At 38.3% G+C, this 20,622-nt stretch overlaps 1 protein-coding gene across 2 annotated transcripts in view; it reads right to left on the bottom strand.

Annotated features, from left to right (window-relative positions):
- Window positions 1–20,622, bottom strand: part of STAG1 (stromal antigen 1) — a 335,329-nt gene that overhangs the window by 199,890 nt on the left and 114,817 nt on the right. For both annotated transcript variants that reach the window (XM_004602955.2, XM_055127095.1), the window contains one exon: window positions 10,744–10,908. In XM_004602955.2, coding sequence (XP_004603012.1) covers window positions 10,744–10,908 — 165 coding nt within the window. The remainder of the gene's footprint in view (window positions 1–10,743; window positions 10,909–20,622) is intronic.

The raw sequence follows: 20,622 nt of genomic DNA, 5'->3' as shown, positions 1-20,622 counted from the left end.
CCCATGGCATATTCGAAATGCCAAAAACAGTAACAACAAGTCTCACAACGAAGACGTTACTGGTGCCCGCATGAGCAAATCGATGACATCGAATTAGTGCTAACAGTGTTAAAGATTTTATTTTTTTTTTAATTTTTTATTGAGTCACCATGTGGAAAGTTACAAAGTTTTCAGGTTTGAATCTCAGTTATACAATGCTCGAATACCCATCCCTTCACCAGTGCTCATATTCCACCACCAAGAATCCCAGTATAGCTCCACCCCGCCCCCCCACACCCCTAACCCCCCCACGCCCCTAGCCCCCCCATAGCCCCCCCCCGCCTGTGTAACTAATAAATTTCACTTTACTTTCACTTTGATTGCATACAATATTTCAACAAAACTCACTATTATTGTTTGGAGAGTCTCTCCCCTAAAGTCAGACCTGCTGAAAAGGAAGCATTAGATAATTTGTTTTCCATTGCTGAGGATGAAGAGGTATGAGGTCGAGTGACCACACTTAGCGGCCTCTCAGTTTTGGGTTTCTATAATTTAGTATTTTAGTAACTAAGTCCAGAGAGATATCTGCCAGAAGTTGCATCGTTGCCAACTTGTACTTCTCAGTTACATTATATTCCACATATGAGTGCAATCTTTCTATGTCTGTCTCTTTCTTTCTGACTCATTTCACTCAACATACTTTCCATGTTGATCCATTTATATGCAAATTTCATGACTTCATGTTTTCTGACAGCTACATAGTATTCCATTGTGTAGATGTACCACAGTTTCTTTAACCAGTCATCTGTTTTGGGGCACTCTGGTTTTTTCCAGATTCTGGCTATTGTAAACAGTGCTGCAATGAACATAGAAATACAGATGCCATCTCTACTATACCGTTTTGCCTCTCCAGGATATACTCTCAGGAGTGGTATTGCTGGGTCAAATGGAAGCTCAATTTCTAATTTTTTGAGAATCGTCCATATTGTTTTCCAAAAGGGCTGAACCAGTCGGCATTCCCACCAGCAGTGAAGAAGAGTCCCTTTCTCCCCACATCCACGCCAACACCGGTTGCTTTTGTTTTTTGGGATGTGGGCCAGTCTCTGTGGTGTGAGATGATATCTCATGGTTGTTTTGATCTGCATTTCCCTGATGATTAGTGATGTGGAACATTTTCTCATGTGCCTCTGAGCCATTCGGATTTCTTATATGCAAATAGTGAGAGAGAAGAAAGCGACATGATAAAAGCTATCCCGTTCACAATTATGCCTCAAAAAATCAAATACCTCAGAATCAGCTTAACTAAGGAGGTAAAGGACTTGTATAATGAAAACTACAAAACGCTACTTCAGGAAATAAAAGAAGACATGAGGAAATGGAAAAATATCCCCTGCTCATGGATTGGAAGAATTAATATTGTCAAAATGGCAATTCTCCCCAAAGCATTGTACAAATTCAATGCGATCCCTATAGGGATACCCTTGTCATTCTTCAAAGAAATGGAGCAAGCGCTCCTGAAATTCATATGGAACAATAAGCCCCCACGAATAGCTAAAGCAATTCTTGGGAAAAAGAAAATGGGAGGAATCAACCTCCCCAACTTCCAACTCTACTACAAAGCGGTAGTCATTAAAACAGCTTGGTACTGGAACAAAGGCAGAGCCGCAGACCAATGGAACAGGGTTGAATACTCTGACACATCCCCCCAAATATATGACCATCTAATCTTTGATAAGGGAGCAAAAAAGGCGAAGTGGAGCAAGGAAAGCATGTTTAACAAATTGTGCTGGCAAAACTGGACAGCTACATGCAAAAAAATAGGCTTAGACCTCCACCTATCACCATGTACAAAAGTCAGATCAAAATGGATTAAGGACCTCAACACAGACCAGAATCCCTAAGGTACATTGAAGACAAGGTCGACAAAACCCTCCACGACATTGAAGCCAAAGGTATCTTCAAAACTGACACGCCACTGGCCAAGCAAGTGAAAACAGAGATAAATGAATGGGACTATCTCAAACTAAGAAGCTTTTGCACCTCAAGAGAAACAGTGACCAAAGTACAAAGACAATCTACAGAATGGGAAAGGATATTTATGCAGTACCCATCCGATAAAGGGTTGATAACAAGGATATACAATGCACTGGTTGAACTCCACAAGAAGAAAACTGCCAACCCGATCAAAAAATGGGGTGATGAAATGAACAGTGTTAAAGATTTTAAAAGCTAGAGAGATAGTATAATTGGCAAGGTGCTTGCCAGGCACGCAGCTGACCCGGGTTCAATTACTGGCATTTACAGTCCCTCAAGCACCATCAGGAGGAGTGATCCCTGAGCAGAGTCAGGAGTAAACCCTGAGAACTGTTGGTATGACCCCAAAAAAGCCAAAAAATTAGTGATATAAATAAGAGCAAGGGTTTTGCCCTGTAATATATCCAGTGCATGCTGTACCATGGTGAAGATAGCTGGCAAGCAAAAGGCTGCGCCAAATCTCCATGGACTGTCTGGGTGAAAGACATTTACACCAAATCAATCAGAACAAAGACATCATCTGGGGAGAGGAGCATGGTAAAATCCCAAGAAATACATCCCTGGAACAAAAATGATCTTCACTGACAAGAACACTAAAGATGATAGCTTACCTAAAAAAAGCTATTTATCAGTAATAATTGGCACCGATGTATTAAAAAATACTTTTATGTGTCATACTTAAATCCATCTCATTCATGAGAAATCAGATAACAAATGGTTGATAGCATATGTTTTTGGGCAACCCTTATTTAAATATGAATGGATTGTGGTTAAATGAATGTAATCAGTTTTATTGAATACAGACAATAATTACAGGTCAGCAAAGGTAATCACCACTATCCCTTCGAAAGGTAAGATGGGATTTGATTACAGTCATGTTCACTTTTTCAGAAATGGGGAGTGCAATCTCAACCTGCTGAAAGATTAGTTTTCTGTTTAGTTTTATATAACTGATTATATTTTACACATCTGAAAATTGAGGAAATCACTTCACTCTCTCCTAGAACACAGGAAAACTCATCTGTGTTTCAAGTTGTGTTCGTTAACCAAAAAAAAGTGAAAGCTGAAGATAAGCTCAGTGACCCCTTTATATCTCAAATGTTGTCACCACTTAATAAAGAGTATTTTAGTGTGACTTATATAAGTGTAATATCAACCCATCAAGGGAGATATATCACCAGTACAAATTTGTTAATTATAAGATCATAAGAAATAAGAAAACAAAATCTAAAGTTCTTGGGTACTAAGCAACAATGCAAGATATACTAAATAGCTTCACAAATGAAAGGACAAAGACTAACAATACAATCACTCAAAATCTGCATAAGACAGTAATAAATTCCTTTATTTCAACAATTTCCCCAATGTCAATGTAAACACATTAATCAAAACATACAGAGTGACTGGATAAATTTTATAAAAATTTGGGGTTGGAAAGATATTATAGTGGGTAGGGAGATGCCTTGCATGTGGCTGATTTGAGTTCAATCCCAGCACCCCATATAGTTCTCAGTGGCCCACCATGTATGCCCACCCCCACAAATAAAGTGAACTTAGGAGCTAGCTTAACAAAAGAGGTGAAAGACAAATTAAACTGTAAATTACTACTAAAGGAAATAAAAGAGGACACAAGGAAATGGAAACAACTCCCCTGTTCACTGACTGGAAAGATTCAATCTTGCCCACAGCACTATTCAAATTCAATGCACTCCCTATAACAATTTTCGTGGCATTTAAAAAAAAAGAATTTTTATTAGTGAATCACCGTGAGGTACAGTTACAGACTCACAAACTTTCGTACTTGCGTTTCAGTCATACAATGATCAAGTACCCATCCCTCCACCAGCGACCATTTTCCACCACCAATAGTCTGAGCATCCCTCCCACCACCCCCACCCCGTCCCCTCCACCCCACTCTGCCTCTGTGGCAGGTTATTCCCTTTTACTCTCTCTCTCCTTTTGGGTGTTGTGGTTTGCAGTAGAGGTATTAAGTGGCCACCATGTTCGGTCTATAGTCTACTTTCAGCCTGCATCTCCCATCCTGAGCAGGCCCTCCTAGCACCCTTTACTTGGTGGTCCCTTTTCTATCTGAGCTGCCTTTTCCCCCAGCATTCGAGGCCGGCTTCTAAGCTGTGGAGTAATCCTCCTGGTAATTATCTCTAGTACTCTTGGGTGTTAGTCTCTCATTCTGTTATTTTATATTCCACAAATGAGTGCAATCTTTCTATGTCTGTCCCTCTCTTTCTGACTCATTTCACTTAACATGATACTTTCCATGTTGATCCACCTATATCCATGGCATTTTTAAAAGACATAGATCAAATAAATTTGTTATGAAGAACTGACTGAAAACCCCAAGAACAGTCAAAATAATCTTTAATATGACTGTCATTGGCAAAAAAAAAAAGAACTAAAACAAATGGGATTACACCGAAGTAAAAAGCTCTGCACTGCAAAAACAAAAACAAAACAGAACCACCCCAAAAAAAAAAAAACAAACAAAAAAACCCTACATCTAAATAATAACCCCCTATTGGACAGGAAAAAAATATCTTCATACATCATTCATCTGACAAAGAATTGATATCCAAGATTTATAAGGAACTTACAAAGCTCAGCAACAACAAAATATAAGCAGCCCATCAAAAATTGAAAATTTTCTTTACTAGAAGAAAATATAAACATAGTCAACACACACATGAAAATTTTTCATCATCACTATCAAGGGATTGCAAATAGAAACAACTCTAGCATTGTCTATATTGAAATGTCCAAAACCAATCAGTGCTACTGGCTATGGTAAAAAAGGAACTCTCATTCACTTCTGTGCAACTGAGACTGTTGTCTGGTTCAACCTTAAGAAAACAATCCAGACATCTATTTAGGACACTAAAACATTAATTCACAAAGACACATGCACACCTATGTTCAATAACTGTAGCACTGTTGTCCTGCTTGTTCACAGGTTTGCTTTAGCGGGCAACAGTAACGTCTCCATTGTGAGACTTGTTACTGTTTTTGGCATATTGGATACACAATGGGTAGCTTGCTGGGCTCTCAAGAGGGACAAAGGAATCAAACCTGGGTTGGTCGCATGCAAGGCAAATGCCCTACCCACTGTGCTATCACTGCAGTCCATGTTCAATAACAGCACTATTTAAATAGCTAAGATCTGGAAACAACCCAAGAGCCCAACAACAAATGAATGAAAGAAAAGAAAGAATGCTATACATACACTGAATACAATTCAACTAAGAGAAAAGATGAAATCTTCCAATATGCTTCAACCTGGATGAAATGGAAGGGTGTCACACTAAGAGAAGCAATCTGAAGGGACAAGCCAAATACTGGCTGACCTCACCCATATATGTGGAATATAAAGAAACAAAGCAAATCATTGGATAACAATGAAATTATCTCTGAAATATTGCCAACAGATATTTGAACAGACTTCAAAGATGAGAAAGAAGGGACCTTGGAATCATGATAGATGAATACTTATTCTCTGCTGATGGAGGCTGGCAGGGAGTAGGGTGTGTGTATGTGTGTGTGTAGGGGGGTGGTAGTAGTAATGTAGCAGAATATGTCTACTGTAAGTCGTTATTCATGAAGGGTAAAAAAACACCAGAGTGACCAAAGAGACAGTACAAATATTACTGTGTTGCTTTACATGTGCCATCTCCAGGTTTGAGACCCAGGACCCAATATGCAATCCTAGCACAACTAAGGGCCACTCATGAGCAGAGAACCAGCAGTAGCCCATGACCTATGCACATGGCAAAATCTAAAATAAACAAAATTGACCTCTTTTATAAGAAAGAAGGAAAAAAGTCCTCTCCAATATCATCAGGAAGAAAGTAATGTCTTTCTCTGGTGTGTCCCCCACCCCAAACAAACAAAACAAAAAATGATTTCACTTTAAAACTTTCAAACTTTAAATTACCGAGGTCCAGCAAATAATGTGAAATTATGCCAACACTACGTAGGCATATTTATAAAAGCTATATATACACATACACACATATATATGTATTTTTATGTGTGTGTGCCTATATATGTTTTCAGCAGCCTTGGAAGCAAATTTTTAACATACTTTGGAAGGATTCATCTTTATACATGATTAAGTATAGTATATAAAGTACAAAAGGACACCCAATCCAAATTTACTGAAGAATAAAAAGAATTTCTAAGAAATCTCATTTGTAGCTAGGTATGTATTTGTTTTTCATGTTGCAATTCTTTAAATTTTGCTTTTGAGGACACATCTTGTGGTGTTCAGAGCTTATTCCTAGCCCAATACTTATTAAGGAAGGGCCACTCTTGGAGATGCTTGGGGGAACATACAAACCCAGGGTCCCAATATGCAAAATACATGCTCCAATCCACTGAGTTCTTTCCACAGGCACCAAATTTCATTTCTTAGTAAAAGCAAGGTTGTTTGCTTTTTGTTTGGTTTTGGAGGCACTCCTGGCTCTGCCCAGGGTACCATATGAGGTGCCAGGAATTGAATCTGGGTTGGTTAATCAAGCAAGTACCCTATCTGTTGTACTATAGCTCTGGTCCCCAAGTAAACAAGATTCAGAAGCATAAACACAAATTAGAATCCTCCTTTAGAAGAAAACAGTAGAGAGCACCAGTTTACATTTTATATATAAACATCCATAAACAATATTACAAGCACATAATCAAATTCAGAATAATTTGGGAGAGGTGTGAGTGGAGTCCCAAGAGGTGCTCAAAAGGCCTGGGGCTCCTCCCATGATTCTCAGCCAATCACGTAAGCAGTTCAATGACAGGGCCCAAGTATTTAGTGTTTCTTGGATCCCGCAATCTGATTACCCAGGTCGCTCTAATACTAATTTAGGGGCTCTAGGGCCACACCATGAAGTGCCCAGGGGATCTGTAGAGCTATATCTGGTCTTGCTTATTGAATCATAAAGTGCCAAGAATCAAAGTAGGGTAGTCAGCATGCAAAGTTCATACCTAACCTCTGCGATATGCCTCAGAATTATCAAATTTATGAAATACATTTTATGTTACAACATTTTCTCATCAACACACTATTCAACACATAGAAAAACACAATTCCCTCTTATCTTGTAATCAACAGATACTCGTAAAGATACACATATTTAAAAGATACATACACCTGAAAAATAAGAAGCAACTTAATTCTACTATAAACACACAAGCATAAACACATACACACAGACACAGACACATATCCCTTGGCAGAAATTTTCTTCCTCTTCTCAAACAGCATAAAAGTTTTAAAAACATTTAACTGATGGGAGTTAGAGCAATAGTACAGTGAATACGGCATTGGCCTTGAACGCAGCCAAACCACGTTCCATTCCCATCATTCCATATGGTCCCCTGAACAATGCCAGGAATATATTCCTGATTGCAGAGCCAGGAGTAACCCATGAACACTGCTGGGTGTAGCCCCATCTAAAAAAAAATTTTTTTAATTAAAAAAAAAAGAAAGAAGAAAGAAGAGGAGGAAGGGAAGGGAAAATGGGAGGGAGGAAGAGAGAAGAGAAAGGACCAGAGCAATATTCTGCCAACTGGGGTTTGATCCTGGCAAGCTCATCATTGTTACTGGTTTTGGCATATAAATATGCCATGGGGAGTTTGCGAGACTTGCCCATGGGGGCAGGAAACTCTCGGTAGCTTGCCAGGTTCTCCCAGAAGGAGAACTAGGTTATAAGATGCTTCTGGGAGCTTGGTTTTATAATCTCTGCATGCTGGCCGTTGATGTGATTACATGGCACCGGGTGCAGTCCCTGGGTGTGACCACCTAGCTACTGGTAAATGGGCAGAAGAGGCCCAGTCCGGATCTGAGCAGGCCTGGAGGCCTCCGCCCCAATCAACAATATATGCATTAAAATTATCTTAATATTTATTACCAACAAAATAAGGTTCTACATAGATAAAATTACTGAAAAGCAATTTATTTTAAGTAAACATATCTTACTAAAAAGGATAGAAAAAATTTTTTTAAAAAAGGGGGAGAAAATAAAACACACTCAAGAGAGAAAACAGTTTCCTATCTCCTTCAGAGACAGGAGAGTCCCATGAAGCAAACGAAAGGAATTAAACACCCCAAATTGAAATGCAGGCTATCACTGTCACCCCATTGCTTGAGCGGGCACCAGTAACGTCTCCATTGTGAGACTTGTTATGTTTTCGGCATATCGAATATACCACGGGGAGCTTGCCAGGCTCTGCCATGCGGGCGATATACTCTCGGTAGCTTGCCGGGCTCTCCGAGAGGGACGGAACAACAAATTCCAAGATACATTAAAAAAAAAAAATTGGGGGCCCAGAGCGATAGTCACAGCAGGTTGGGCACTTGCCCTACACACAACTGACTCAGGTTTGATCCCTGACACCCTATATGGTCTCCTGAGCACCTCCAGAAGTGATCCCTGAGTGCAGAGCCAAGAGTCAGCCCTGGGCACCATCAGGTGAGGCCCACAAAACAAACAATAATATGATATTAATACTCATCTCTCGATGCATTATAGAAATTTTACTGACAATGTGGGCCAGAGAGTAGTATGACCACCCCAGGTTTGATCCCCAAGACCTCATATGGTCCCTTGAGCCCTACCAGAAGTGATCCCTGAGGGCAGAAAAAAAACAGGAGTACAGTAAAAACTGGTTTGGTGTGATCCAAAAGCAAAAAAGCAACATAACATACAAGATCCTAAAAAAATAAATGCTGATCTCAGAAACCCAAAGTCAAGGGGCCAGGGATGTAGGTTTACCTGTGTTCAATTCCAAGCTAAGAGGCAGTGGACTTATATTCAAAATACTTTTCTTTTTATTTTTTTAATTGAATCTCTGTGATATGTTGCATAACATAGGTTTGCCCTTGCTCCTCCAGCAGGGAGCTTAGGTTTACTAAGTTACTCTCACTTAGTGAGAGTACACCTCTCCTGAGGCACACCCAATTCCATCAGGCACTAATATGGAAACAAATTCTTGCTTCCTTGAATAAGCAGAAATGCTTGTTCCCACCTAAATGTAGTAACCAGTAAAGTAGATCTCCCAAATTAATATTTTTGTAGCTTAGTTTTCTTTTAAAATATAATAATATGAGAATCTTAATGGCAGAAATATTCAGTCTATTCTAATATAATGCTTACACTGCTAACAGATTGCCATTGCTTAAATAACTTAAAATTCACTATTTTTTTCAAAACCATTCTGTAAATGCCACTGCTAACATGCCACCCTTCCTGCATAACTATCAAGACTCCTGGACAATCTGGTAGCAAAAATGAAGAAGCAGTAAACACTGAAAGAAATTCAAAAGACAATTATGGTAGAAAATTAAAAATAAATTGTTTTGAAGTTGCCTGCTTTTAGTTCTAAAAGTAAATCTGTTTCATAAATTTTATACTTGATTTGAAAATAAGTATAAAAACTAAGCAAACAGCAGATGAAAATAATTACCATTTTCACTTACATTATCAATTCTTTTTTTTGTTTGTTTTTTGTTTGGGACCATACCCAGTGGTGCTCAGGGGTTACTCCTGGCTTTGCGCTTAGGAATCATTCCTGGAAGTGTTCGGGTGACCAAATGGGTCAACTATGTGCACAGCAAGTGAATATTAATTACTATCATTAAGTATATCCTTAATTAGTATTCATAGTAAGAGTAATGTGTGCTAATAGTAATGCTAAAAATATTAATTAGTATTAATAATAATGATTTTGTGTGAGTATGTGGTTCTAAATGTGGAAAATGTATTAACATTTAAACTCCCCTCTTCCAGGCCATATAAAAATTCCTGGCATAATAAAGTTCTTTTGCAGCACATTTAATGGTATTTGTTGACTGAATAAACAGAGAGGGAAGAGTTAGGAAGTTGTAAAGGATCACATATATAATCATAAAACTTTAATTTATTGCTAATTCACAGCTTCAAATGTTATTTCATATCTCTCTTTCAAATATACTTTGATTTCATTTAAAATCTAAAAACAATTTACATGTTCTAAAAAAATTATATTATGCCAATAAAAGCAACCATACCTTCTGTTACATGTAAGTCATTAACTGAACATGCAACCTAAATATCTTAACATTAAACAAAATGCCTTTTTCGATCACTGTCACTGTCATCCCGTTGTTCATCGATTTATTCGAGAGGATGCCAGTAACGTCTCCATTTGTCCCAGCCCTGGGATTTTAGCAGCTTCTCCTTCATTGTTTTCCCCAATGATTGGAGGCTCTTTTCAGGGTTAGGGGATGAGACCTGTTATTGTTACTATATTTGGCATATCGAATATGCCATGGGGAGCTTGCCAGGCTCTTCCGTGCAGGCAGGATACTCTTGGTAGCTTGCCGGGCTCTCGGGAGGCATATTATATATATATATATATATATATATATATATATATATATATATATATATATGTATGTATGTATTTCCCTTTATGGTGATTTGTCGCATGGCCGCTCATGTGTGAGGCTCGGCCTAAGAGTGTGGAAGCAAAAATTAAATTCTTCAAAATTTGAACCAGTGGTCAAAAAGAACTATATAGTGAGTGCAGAAGTGCAGGAGGATACTTTACAAATAAAGCAAAGTAAATCTTTAGGATAAAATGCTAGATCACACTATCAACAAGATTATGTAAAATATAAATATATACAGTAACATGGTCTACAATGGGTTGTACTACTTTATAAATCAAATAAAAACACTTAAAATTTACCTGCATTGCACTTTTCCCCAGTTTTACTACTTCAAATAATGTGACAGGCTCCCCTTCACCGTTCTGCTGAGGGTGTCCATTAGCTCTTCCACGACCTACTCCTCTAACTCCAGCATCAATTCTACTCTTCTCTCCTGGAGATTTCCGAGGTTTCTTATTTGTAGACTGAACAAAAAGATCAGGAAAAAATAGACTTAGATGCAGGCAATACTTTGATTTACAAAGAATGATTTCAAATTACATTTGATCTTGTGGAAGGTAGTTAGCCTTTCTAAAATAGGGAAGATACAAAATACTTTATCAAAAGAGGCATTATGATTGGACTAAAAATTAAAAACAAGTACAAACAACAAAGCATAAGTTACATGAACTATTAAAATTAAGCTTTTTTAAAAAACATTTTTCATTTGATACAATAATATTGCCAAAATCATAATCATGACCTTAGCCCTCTTCCCCATCACTTGCTATTTCATTTTTAATACCACATATGGGGCTAGGGGATGCAGCTCAAGAACAAAACACCTAGTTTGATCCCTGACACTGTTCTACATGAGAGTGTGATGAGAAGAGAGGGGCGGTTGTGGTAATGATGTAAGCAAGACTTGTTACCCCTGGCACCATTAATAGTGAGTGATCTTTGGTGCTGCATATATGCCATGAAGGCAAGTAAAATGCATATAACCCCCGGCAAGCACCACAACTGTGTGTGTACCATATGTAAACAAGCAAGTGCTGCAAGTAAAATGTGAACAACAAAAATAAAATAAAATAAAATAAAATAAAATAAAATAAAATAAAACTCTATTACAGTGAACACTCCAACAATCAGGTGTATAAGTCCCAGTCATTGTAACAATTTCACAAAAGTGTGAGATGGTGTCCGGGGATTGATTGAAATAAAAATCAATATGTTCTTATGTCCTTAAGAATCTCATTCACTAAATTACTGCTTAGGAAAGGTGCTATTCAACTTCTTCCTCTCCTAAAGTAATTCTCAATCATGAAACAAACACATTGAACTTATCTAAGCATTATAAATATAGCAATGAATAGAACATTTCTGCCTTACTGGAATTATTCCTCAATTAACATCTCATGTCCCCAAATTTTAAAACACTGAATGAAGTTCCTATCTACATCTACTTGACTGCTACAGTCAAGAAGAATTTGGTAGAATTGCTTTTATTAGCAATAATTATTTCCATAAATTTCAGTCATAAATTTAATGCTTCACCAAATTTACCAATGAAATCAAAGTTGCCATTTATGAATGTTAATATATATTTCTTGAATTTCCTCGATAGACCACACAATGTCTTCCCTTTTTAACAGATAAGAAATTGTAGTGAGGGAAACGAAATTTGTTATAGTTACCTTGGGTTCTCTAACTTTTCTTCTCAATCTTTAATGAGTCACTTATATTCACTTTCATTGGTCAGAAAGATAATAGAGGGTAAGGTGCTTGCCCTGCAATGCAGGTGACCTCAGTTCCACTGCTTATCATCACTGAGCACTTCCGGGGTCACTCCTGAACACACAGGAGAGTGTGGTACCATCCTTGTCCATGCCCCCAAAACTCACCCTCATGAGAGTCTGCTTCCATTATTAATTATTCCTTGTTTCCAAATCTATCCTCATTTGTCCCACTTTATGATATTGGAGCTAAATCCTGAAAACATTTCTCTTATGTCTTCTGCTAATTAGACTTTCTAACTAGAGGGAACTGAAAGAGCACTACTAAGCACAACATGAAGGGACTTTTCTTTCCAGTTACAATACTTACATTTTTCATTTTCTATTCCTATAAACTTCATGGTGCTCTTTCACACCACTCAGAGTTAACAGTTTGATATTTTTGTGGGTCAATATTTACTGTTTTAAATAATTAAAAGTTTTACATTTACAGCAAAACTGCAGGCAAGTACAGAGGCTTCCAACATACATCCCATCTCAGTAAGTTTCACCTATTTTGTTCACCTTACCATCAGGACCTTACACTTGTACAGCGGTAGATTAATATCGATACAATAGCACTAGTAAATCCCTGTTTTACTTGTTGTTTCCCTTGGCAAACAGTGAATTCTTATCATCTGTATTCAGATATTCTTCATTATTTTTACTGTCCAAGACCCATTTCTCAATGATACACATACATTTATATTATGCTCCCTTAAGCCTAGCTGGGACATTTAGACTTTCCTGGTTTATTTTTACCTTGACAGTTTTGAGGAATAAAGGAAGTACTTTATACAGTGTTCCTCAACTTGACTTTGGTGTCTTTCTCCTTACTAGATTGGGATGATACGTTTTAGGGAGAAAAGATGAGAATGCTAATGTCACGTTCATCACAAAACACAAAATTAGTACAATCACTGATGTAGTATCTGAAGATAACCAGATGACGTAGGTGATATTTGCAGTTCCCTTTCCACTATAAGGGCAGCCTCTCCCTCTCCGCCTTCCTCACTCCCCAAAGTTGAGGGTTCTAACAAATGAACAGTGTCATTATGTACAACTACAGTAACAGAGAAGTGTTTCAGCAAATTAAAAAATTTTTAAATCTGTTTTACCTGTTTTTTCCCTTGGCAAACAGTGAATTCTCATCTATACTATACATTAATCTTTTGCAGACTGCCATATAGTTGAAATAATACAACATATCCTTTTGGACTTAAAAAATAACCATTTAAAATTAGTACACCTTTTAGTGAGTAAAGAGTTTGTCTTCTTTTTTTTATGTTTTGAACCATATCTAAGTAAGCTCTGAGCTTACTCCTGGTGATGCTCAAAGGACCATATATGGTGCCAAGATAGAATCTAGGTTGGTCACGAGCAAGGAAAGTGCCTTACCGGCTGTATTATCTCTCTGGCCTTTAGTGCTATTCCACTATATATATGTACCGTATGTTGTGATCCATTTATACAATAATGGGCATCATGTTCATTATTTAGTGTAACTTATAAATAAAGTTGCTTTAAGCACTTGCTAGTGTAAGAAGGGATCTGTGTAAACTGATTTTCAATTCTTTCAGATCACAAAAAAGCAACACTGAAAAGAACATTACTAGATTAAAAGGTTGAAATTTTTAGTTTTTGCATGGCTGCCAAACTGCCTTTCAAATCTGCTATACTCGTAGTATTTCCCATTAGCAATAAGACTTCCTAATACTTCACCTGGATGCAAGGAAACTCATCTAGTCAGGGTTGATTTCAACCATTCTTAGAAGTAAAGAGTAGTATCTCTTATTATTATTATTTTTTTATAATGCTAAGGAGTTATTACTGGCTCTGTGTTCAAAAGATCCTATGTAGTAAAGGGGATTCAAACTGGGATGAAAGGATACAAAGAATATGCTTATCTCTTGGCTTCATAAGATTAAGAAAGTTTAAAAAAAAAGATTAAGAATGTTTTAGTAATTATTCACACCACAATTTTTGGCCCAAATTACCAGAGAGGAATCTGTCTCCAAGATTATAAGCGATTCTCTATCCTTTCACAATTAAACATAGTAGCCCTAAGCATCTTATAACTGAATACCTGAACTACAACCAGTCTAAAATTAGATAGCAACAAATGTGAAACATGCAAAAGACTATAAAGATAATCTCCATAGTCTTTGTATGCTATGAAAACTAGCATACAAACCTCTCATCTGTAATTTTATATTAATACACAATGGAGTTACATTTTATTAAAATTAACTTACCATATTTTTATAATGGTGAAAATATATTGCAGGTGCTATTATTAAATATTAAAATGCAAAGCCTAGTATATTTCTTTTGGATAATGTCACTCTATTTAGCACTATAAAAATGGTAATTCTTATAACACCAATTCTAATCCTATCACTTCCTTGTTTCATAGCCAAGTAATGTTATCAGTAACTACCAATTTAGCAATCACCACCACCAGATATTTCTATACAGACAATTCTGACAGACTGATCAATATTCAGTCACACTGATCAATATTCAGCTGTAGAAAAATACTGTTATTACATAGTCACCCGGTTTAGTTGATCTCTAAATCCTGGCTCCTCCTGTCAATTCTCTGGAATTATAAATCATTACATCACTGTCATCCCATTGTTCATCAATTTGCTCGAGCGGGCGCCAGTAATGTCTCCATTCATCCCTATCGCATGCTATTGTAGCCCGTTGGCATACTGAGGGCTCTTTCAGGGTCAGGGGAATGAGGATCATTGTTGTTACTGTTTCTGGCATATGGAGTATGCCACAGATAGTTTGTCAGGCTCTGCCCTGCGGTTGGGATACTCCTGGTAGCTTCCCGGGCTCTCCGAGAGGGACATAAGCTTTGGGGGAGGCCTCTAATCGCCTTTACAGGTGTCCCCAGTCTACCAAACGTGAGCTTTTGATCGACTGGCATGTTGTAATGATCTGCACACTGACAAACATGCACCTGCCTGTGTCTCTGGGAAGGACCTGGGACATCTGCAGCCTCAGGGTGATCTCCTTTTTTTTTTTTGTTTAAAACTTATAGCTTAAGCTATTAAATTTATTTATTTATTTATTTATTTATTTTAATTTTTTTTTACAGTTACAGATTTATACATTTTTGTGCTCGTGTTTCTCCCTTACAAAGTTTGATAACCCATCCCTTCACCAGTGCCCATTCTCCACCACCAGCAAACCCAACATCCCTCCCCCCCTCCCCAGTCCCATCTCCCCCCACCCCACACTGCCACTATGGCAGGGTATTCCCCTTTATTCTCTCTCTCTGATTAGGTGTTGTGGTTTGCAATAAAGGTGTTGAGTGGCCATTGTGTTCAGTCTCTAGTCTATATTCGGCCCGCATCATCTTCCCCCCACATGACCTCCAACCACATTTTACTTGGTATTTCCTTCTCTGAGTTGCCCAGAATGAGAGACCAGCCTCCAAGCCACGGAGACAACCTCCTGGTACTTATTTCTACTATTCTTGGGTGTTAGTCTTATAGTCTATTATTCTATATTCCACAGATGAGTGCAATCTTTCTATGTCTGTCTCTCTCTTTCTGACTCATTTCACTTAGCATAATACTTTCCATGCTGATCCACTTATATGCAAACGTCATGACCTCATTCTTTCTAACAGCTGCATAGTATTCCATTGTATAGATGTACCAGAGTTTCTTCAACCAGTCATCTGTTCTAGGGCACTCGGGTTTTTTCCAGATTCTGGCTATTGTAAACAGTGCTGCAATGAACATTTAAGTGCAGATGTCATTTCGACTATACTTTTTGGCTTTTCTGGGATATATTCCCAGCAGTGGTATTGCTGGCTCAAATGGGAGCTCAACCTCTAGTTTTTTGAGAATCGTCCATATTGTTTCCCAAAAGGGCTGAACTAGCCGACATTCCCACCAGCAGTGTAGAAGGGTCCCTTTCTCCCCACATCCTCTCCAACAGCGGTTGCTTTTGTTCTTTTGGATGTGTGCTAGCCTCTGTGGTGCGAGGTGGTATCTCATGGTTGTTTTGATCTGCATCTCTCTGATGATTAGTGATGTAGAGCACTTTTTCATGTGCCTTTTGGCCATTCTTATCTCTTCCTTGGTAAAGTTTCTGTTCATTTCTTCGCCCCATTTTTTGATGGGGTTGGATGTTTTCTTCTTGTAGAGTTCAACCAGTGCTTTATATACCATTGATATCAACCCCTTATCTGATAGGTATTGTGTAAATATCCTTTCCCATTTTGTAGATAGTCTTTGTATTCTGGTCGCTGTATCTTTTGCGGTGCAGAAGCTTTTTAGTTTAATGTAGTCCCATTTGTTGATCTCTGTTTTTACTAGATTGCTTAGTTCCGTGTCATCTTTGAAGATACCTTTATCTTCAACATCGTGGAGGGTTTTGCCTACCTTGTCTTCAATGTACCTTATGGTTTGTGGTCTGATGTTGAGGTCTTTAATCCATTTTGATCTGACTTTTGTGCATGGTGTCAGGTCGAGTTCTAAGCCCATTTTTTTGCATGTGGTTGTCCAGTTGTGCCAGCATCAGGGTGATCTCCTTAAGGATGATGGAGAGTGCCTAGAGGTTGTTGAGCAGCTGCCAGAGCAGGACCCTATCTCGGAGGGTCTGTGCCAGGTCGACCACCTGCGCTGAGTTCCAGGTCACCCAGTGGTTGGCTGACAGCACCCCACAGTGGATGAGCCACTGTGCTACTGCCGCCATGGCTCTATGTCCAAAGACGCCGTGACTCAGCTGGCCCACCACCACAGCGGTTCCTCTGTGCTCCGCCAATGCCATTCTGTCCAAATCTTGCAGAACAACCGGTGATGTCCAGTGGGAATCACGCGCAGAGCTCCGTGCCTGGCGGCTGAGCTGTGCTTGTCTAAGGCAAGGTGAGGCGGTGCTCCTGGCCGGGGGAACGCGCGGGGTTCCGGCAGCAGCGACATCTTGCCTCTGTCCTAGCAATCACCACAACCCGAAATTTCTATGCTGCAGAATTCCAAGACTTCTTTCCTTCCTTAACACAGGCTTCCTGAGGACCTCCATACTTGGACTTTAAGGGATTAAGAGCTGAAACGGTGGGTATCAATAGGAGAAAAATCTGTGTGCAAATATGTGCATATGCAGTTGTGCATATACAGAAGGGATCAGGTACTATTTTCCTTTATTGAATGGGTAACAGACTCACAAGGATAGAAACTAAAATGATCAAGTTACACAATGAATTCATCCCTTGCTACTCTCAAATTACAACTGTATTTCCTAATCATAACCAGCATTATTTATTAGTCTTTCTGAGCATTTGAAACTATAAAAACTCAAATGTATATGAAAGAGACAAAACACCAATGAAGTAGAAATCCATCCTATGTTCACGAATTAGAAGACATTAAGATAGTACTACCCAAACTGTCTACAAACTCACTAAAAGTAGCCACCAAACTCTCAATGATAGTTTCTCATAAATAGAAAAACTCATTCAAAAACTGACTGGGCTGATAAGGGGTCATACCAAGATATACAGTATATATACATATGGCTATATGTACATTCTATATATGTGTGTGTGGATGTGATATATATGACAACCTTAGAACTTCACAAGAAAAAATCCAACCCCACCAAAAATGGGGAGAAGAGTTGAACAGAAACTTCCCCAAACAAGAAATGCAAATGGCTAAAAGGCATATGAAAAAGTACTCTATATCACTAATTATTTAGGAGATGAAAACCACAACAATGAGGTATCAGCGCATGCCATAGAGACTGGCACAAATCAAAATAAACAACCAGTGATGGTGTGAATGCCAACTGGTTCAGCCTTTCTGGAATAATATGGACATTCCTCAAAAAAAAAAAAAAAGAAAGAAAGAAACTTAGCTTCCATATGACCTAGCAATGATACTCCTGGCAATATAAACTATGAGCCCAAAAAAAAAAAAAAAAAAAAAAAAAAAAGAGCAGAAAAGCCATCTAAACTCCTATGTTCATTACAGCACTATTCACAATAGCCAATAGCCAGAATCTGAAAGAACCCTACTGTTCAAGAACACTGGAAAAAGCTAACTCTGGTACATCTACACAATGGAAGACTACACAGCCATTAGGAAGAATGAAATCATGAAATTTGCTTATACATGGAGAGGCATGAAAAGTATCAAGCTGAATGAAATGAGTTAGAAGGAGAGGGTCAAACATAGAATTCAATTGTGAGATGTATATTTATATTTAAAAACAAACAGAGTGAGAATAAACCCAAAAGACAATAGAAACGAGGGCCAAGAGGACTGGTCCATGGTAGGAAGCTTGTCACAAAGGAGGAAGAGGAGTGCAGTTAGGACAGAGAAGGAAACAGTATGACATGATAGTTGGAATTGATCACTCTGGACAAGAACACAGTGCTGAAAGGAGATATAGTGCTATGCATGATACCTTTTCAGTAACAGTATTCCAAACCACAGTGCCGTAAAAAGTAAACTGGTGGTGGGAACTGTACAATGGGAAGGGAAGAGTATTGGAACACTGAATGACTGAAACTCAATTATAAACAACTTTGTAACTGTATATCTCAAAAATCTCCAAAAGTCAAAAATAATCCTTAAAAAAAAAAAAAAACTCCAAAAGTCAAAAACAATCCTTTAAAAAAAAAAGCAAGAATTACACATACTGATTTCAAAACTTATGGAAGTTACAGTAATCAAAATTGTATATTGCTGCACTGGTTGAACTCTACAAGAAGAAAACATCCAACCCCATCAAAAAATGGGGCGAAGAAATGAACAGAAACTTTACCAAGGAAGAAATACGAATGGCCAAAAGGCACATGAAAAAGTGCTCTGCATCACTAATCATCAGAGAGATGCAGATCAAAACAACTTTGAGATACCACCTCACACCACAGAGACTAGCACACATCCAAAAGAACAAAAGCAACCGCTGTTGGAGAGGATGTGGGGAGAAAGGGACCCTTCTTCACTGCTGGTGGGAATGCCGACTGGTTCAGCCCTTCTGGAAAACAATTTGGACGACTCTCAAAAAATTAGATATTGAATTCCCATTTGACCCAGCAATACCACTGCTGGGAATATATCCCAGAGAGGCAAAAAAGTACAATCGAAACAACATCTGCACATGTATGTTCATCGCAGCACTGTTTACAATAGCCAGAATCTGGAAAAAACCCGAATGCCCCAGAACGGATGACTGGTTGAGGAAACTTTGGTACATCTATACAATGGAATACTATGCAGCTGTTAGAAAAAAGGAGGTCAAGAATTTTGTAGTCAAGTGGATGGGCATGAAAAGTTTCATGCTGAGTGAAATGAGTCAGAAAGAGAGAGACAGACATAGAAAGATTGCACTCATCTATGGTATATAGAATAACAGAGTGGGAGACTAACACCCAAGAACTGTAGAAATAAGTACCAGGAGGTTGACTCCATGGCTTCGAGGCTGGCCTCACGTTCCGGGGAAAGGTCAACTCAGAGAAGCGATCACCAACTACATTGTAGTCGAAGGCCATGTGGGGGAAGGGAGTTGCGGGCTGAATGAGGGCTAGAGACTGAGCACAGCGGCCACTCAACACCTTTATTGCAAACCACAACAGCTAATTAGAGAGAGAAAACAGAAGGGAATGCCTTGCCACAGTGGCAGGGTGGGGTGGGGGGGAGATGGGATTGGGGAGGGTGGGAGGGACACTGGGTTTACGGGTGGTGGAGAATGGGCACTGGTGAAGGGATGGGTTCCCAAACTTTGTATGAGGGAAGTATGAGCACAAAAGTGTATAAATCTGTAACTGTACCCTCACGGTGATTCTCTAATTAAAAATAATAAATTAAAAAATAAATAAATAAAAAAAAATTAAAAAAAAATTGTATATTGCTGGAACAGCACAGTATATAAATAACAAATCAGAAATGAGAGCAAAGAAATAAACCTCTGCATTTCTGGTTAAAAATCATTTTTGACAATAGTAGTAATACCATTCAAAGGAAAAAGAATAAAGGCAACACAAAATTTAAGAAATCATTTGTAGTATACAGTGATAATGCAGGGTTATAAGGCATGTCACATTTCAATCCTTGGCACTGAGTATGGTTTCCCAAGTACCACCAGGAGTAACCCCTTGATCACAAAACCAGAAGTACCCTAAGCACCACAGGTGTGGTTAAATTTTTTTTCATTTAATGGGAAAAACATTTTAAAGAAAATATTTGAGTCCTGTATCTGATAAAAGACTAACTTTCATGCTTTAGAAAAAAACCTACAACTCAACAAAACCAACCAACCCAATTCCAAAATGTACAATTCTCAAAACAAAGACAAACAAATGGCCAATAAACGAAGAAAAGATGTTCAATATTCACAACATTAAGACAAATCAAAATATTTTTAAATAAAAGGATTAGGGATTCCCTGGGCACAAAG

Source organism: Sorex araneus, chromosome 2 (genome assembly GCF_027595985.1).
Source record: "Sorex araneus isolate mSorAra2 chromosome 2, mSorAra2.pri, whole genome shotgun sequence".
In the NCBI taxonomy this organism is placed as follows: domain Eukaryota; kingdom Metazoa; phylum Chordata; class Mammalia; order Eulipotyphla; family Soricidae; genus Sorex; species Sorex araneus.
This window is presented reverse-complemented; position numbering and strand designations above follow the sequence as displayed.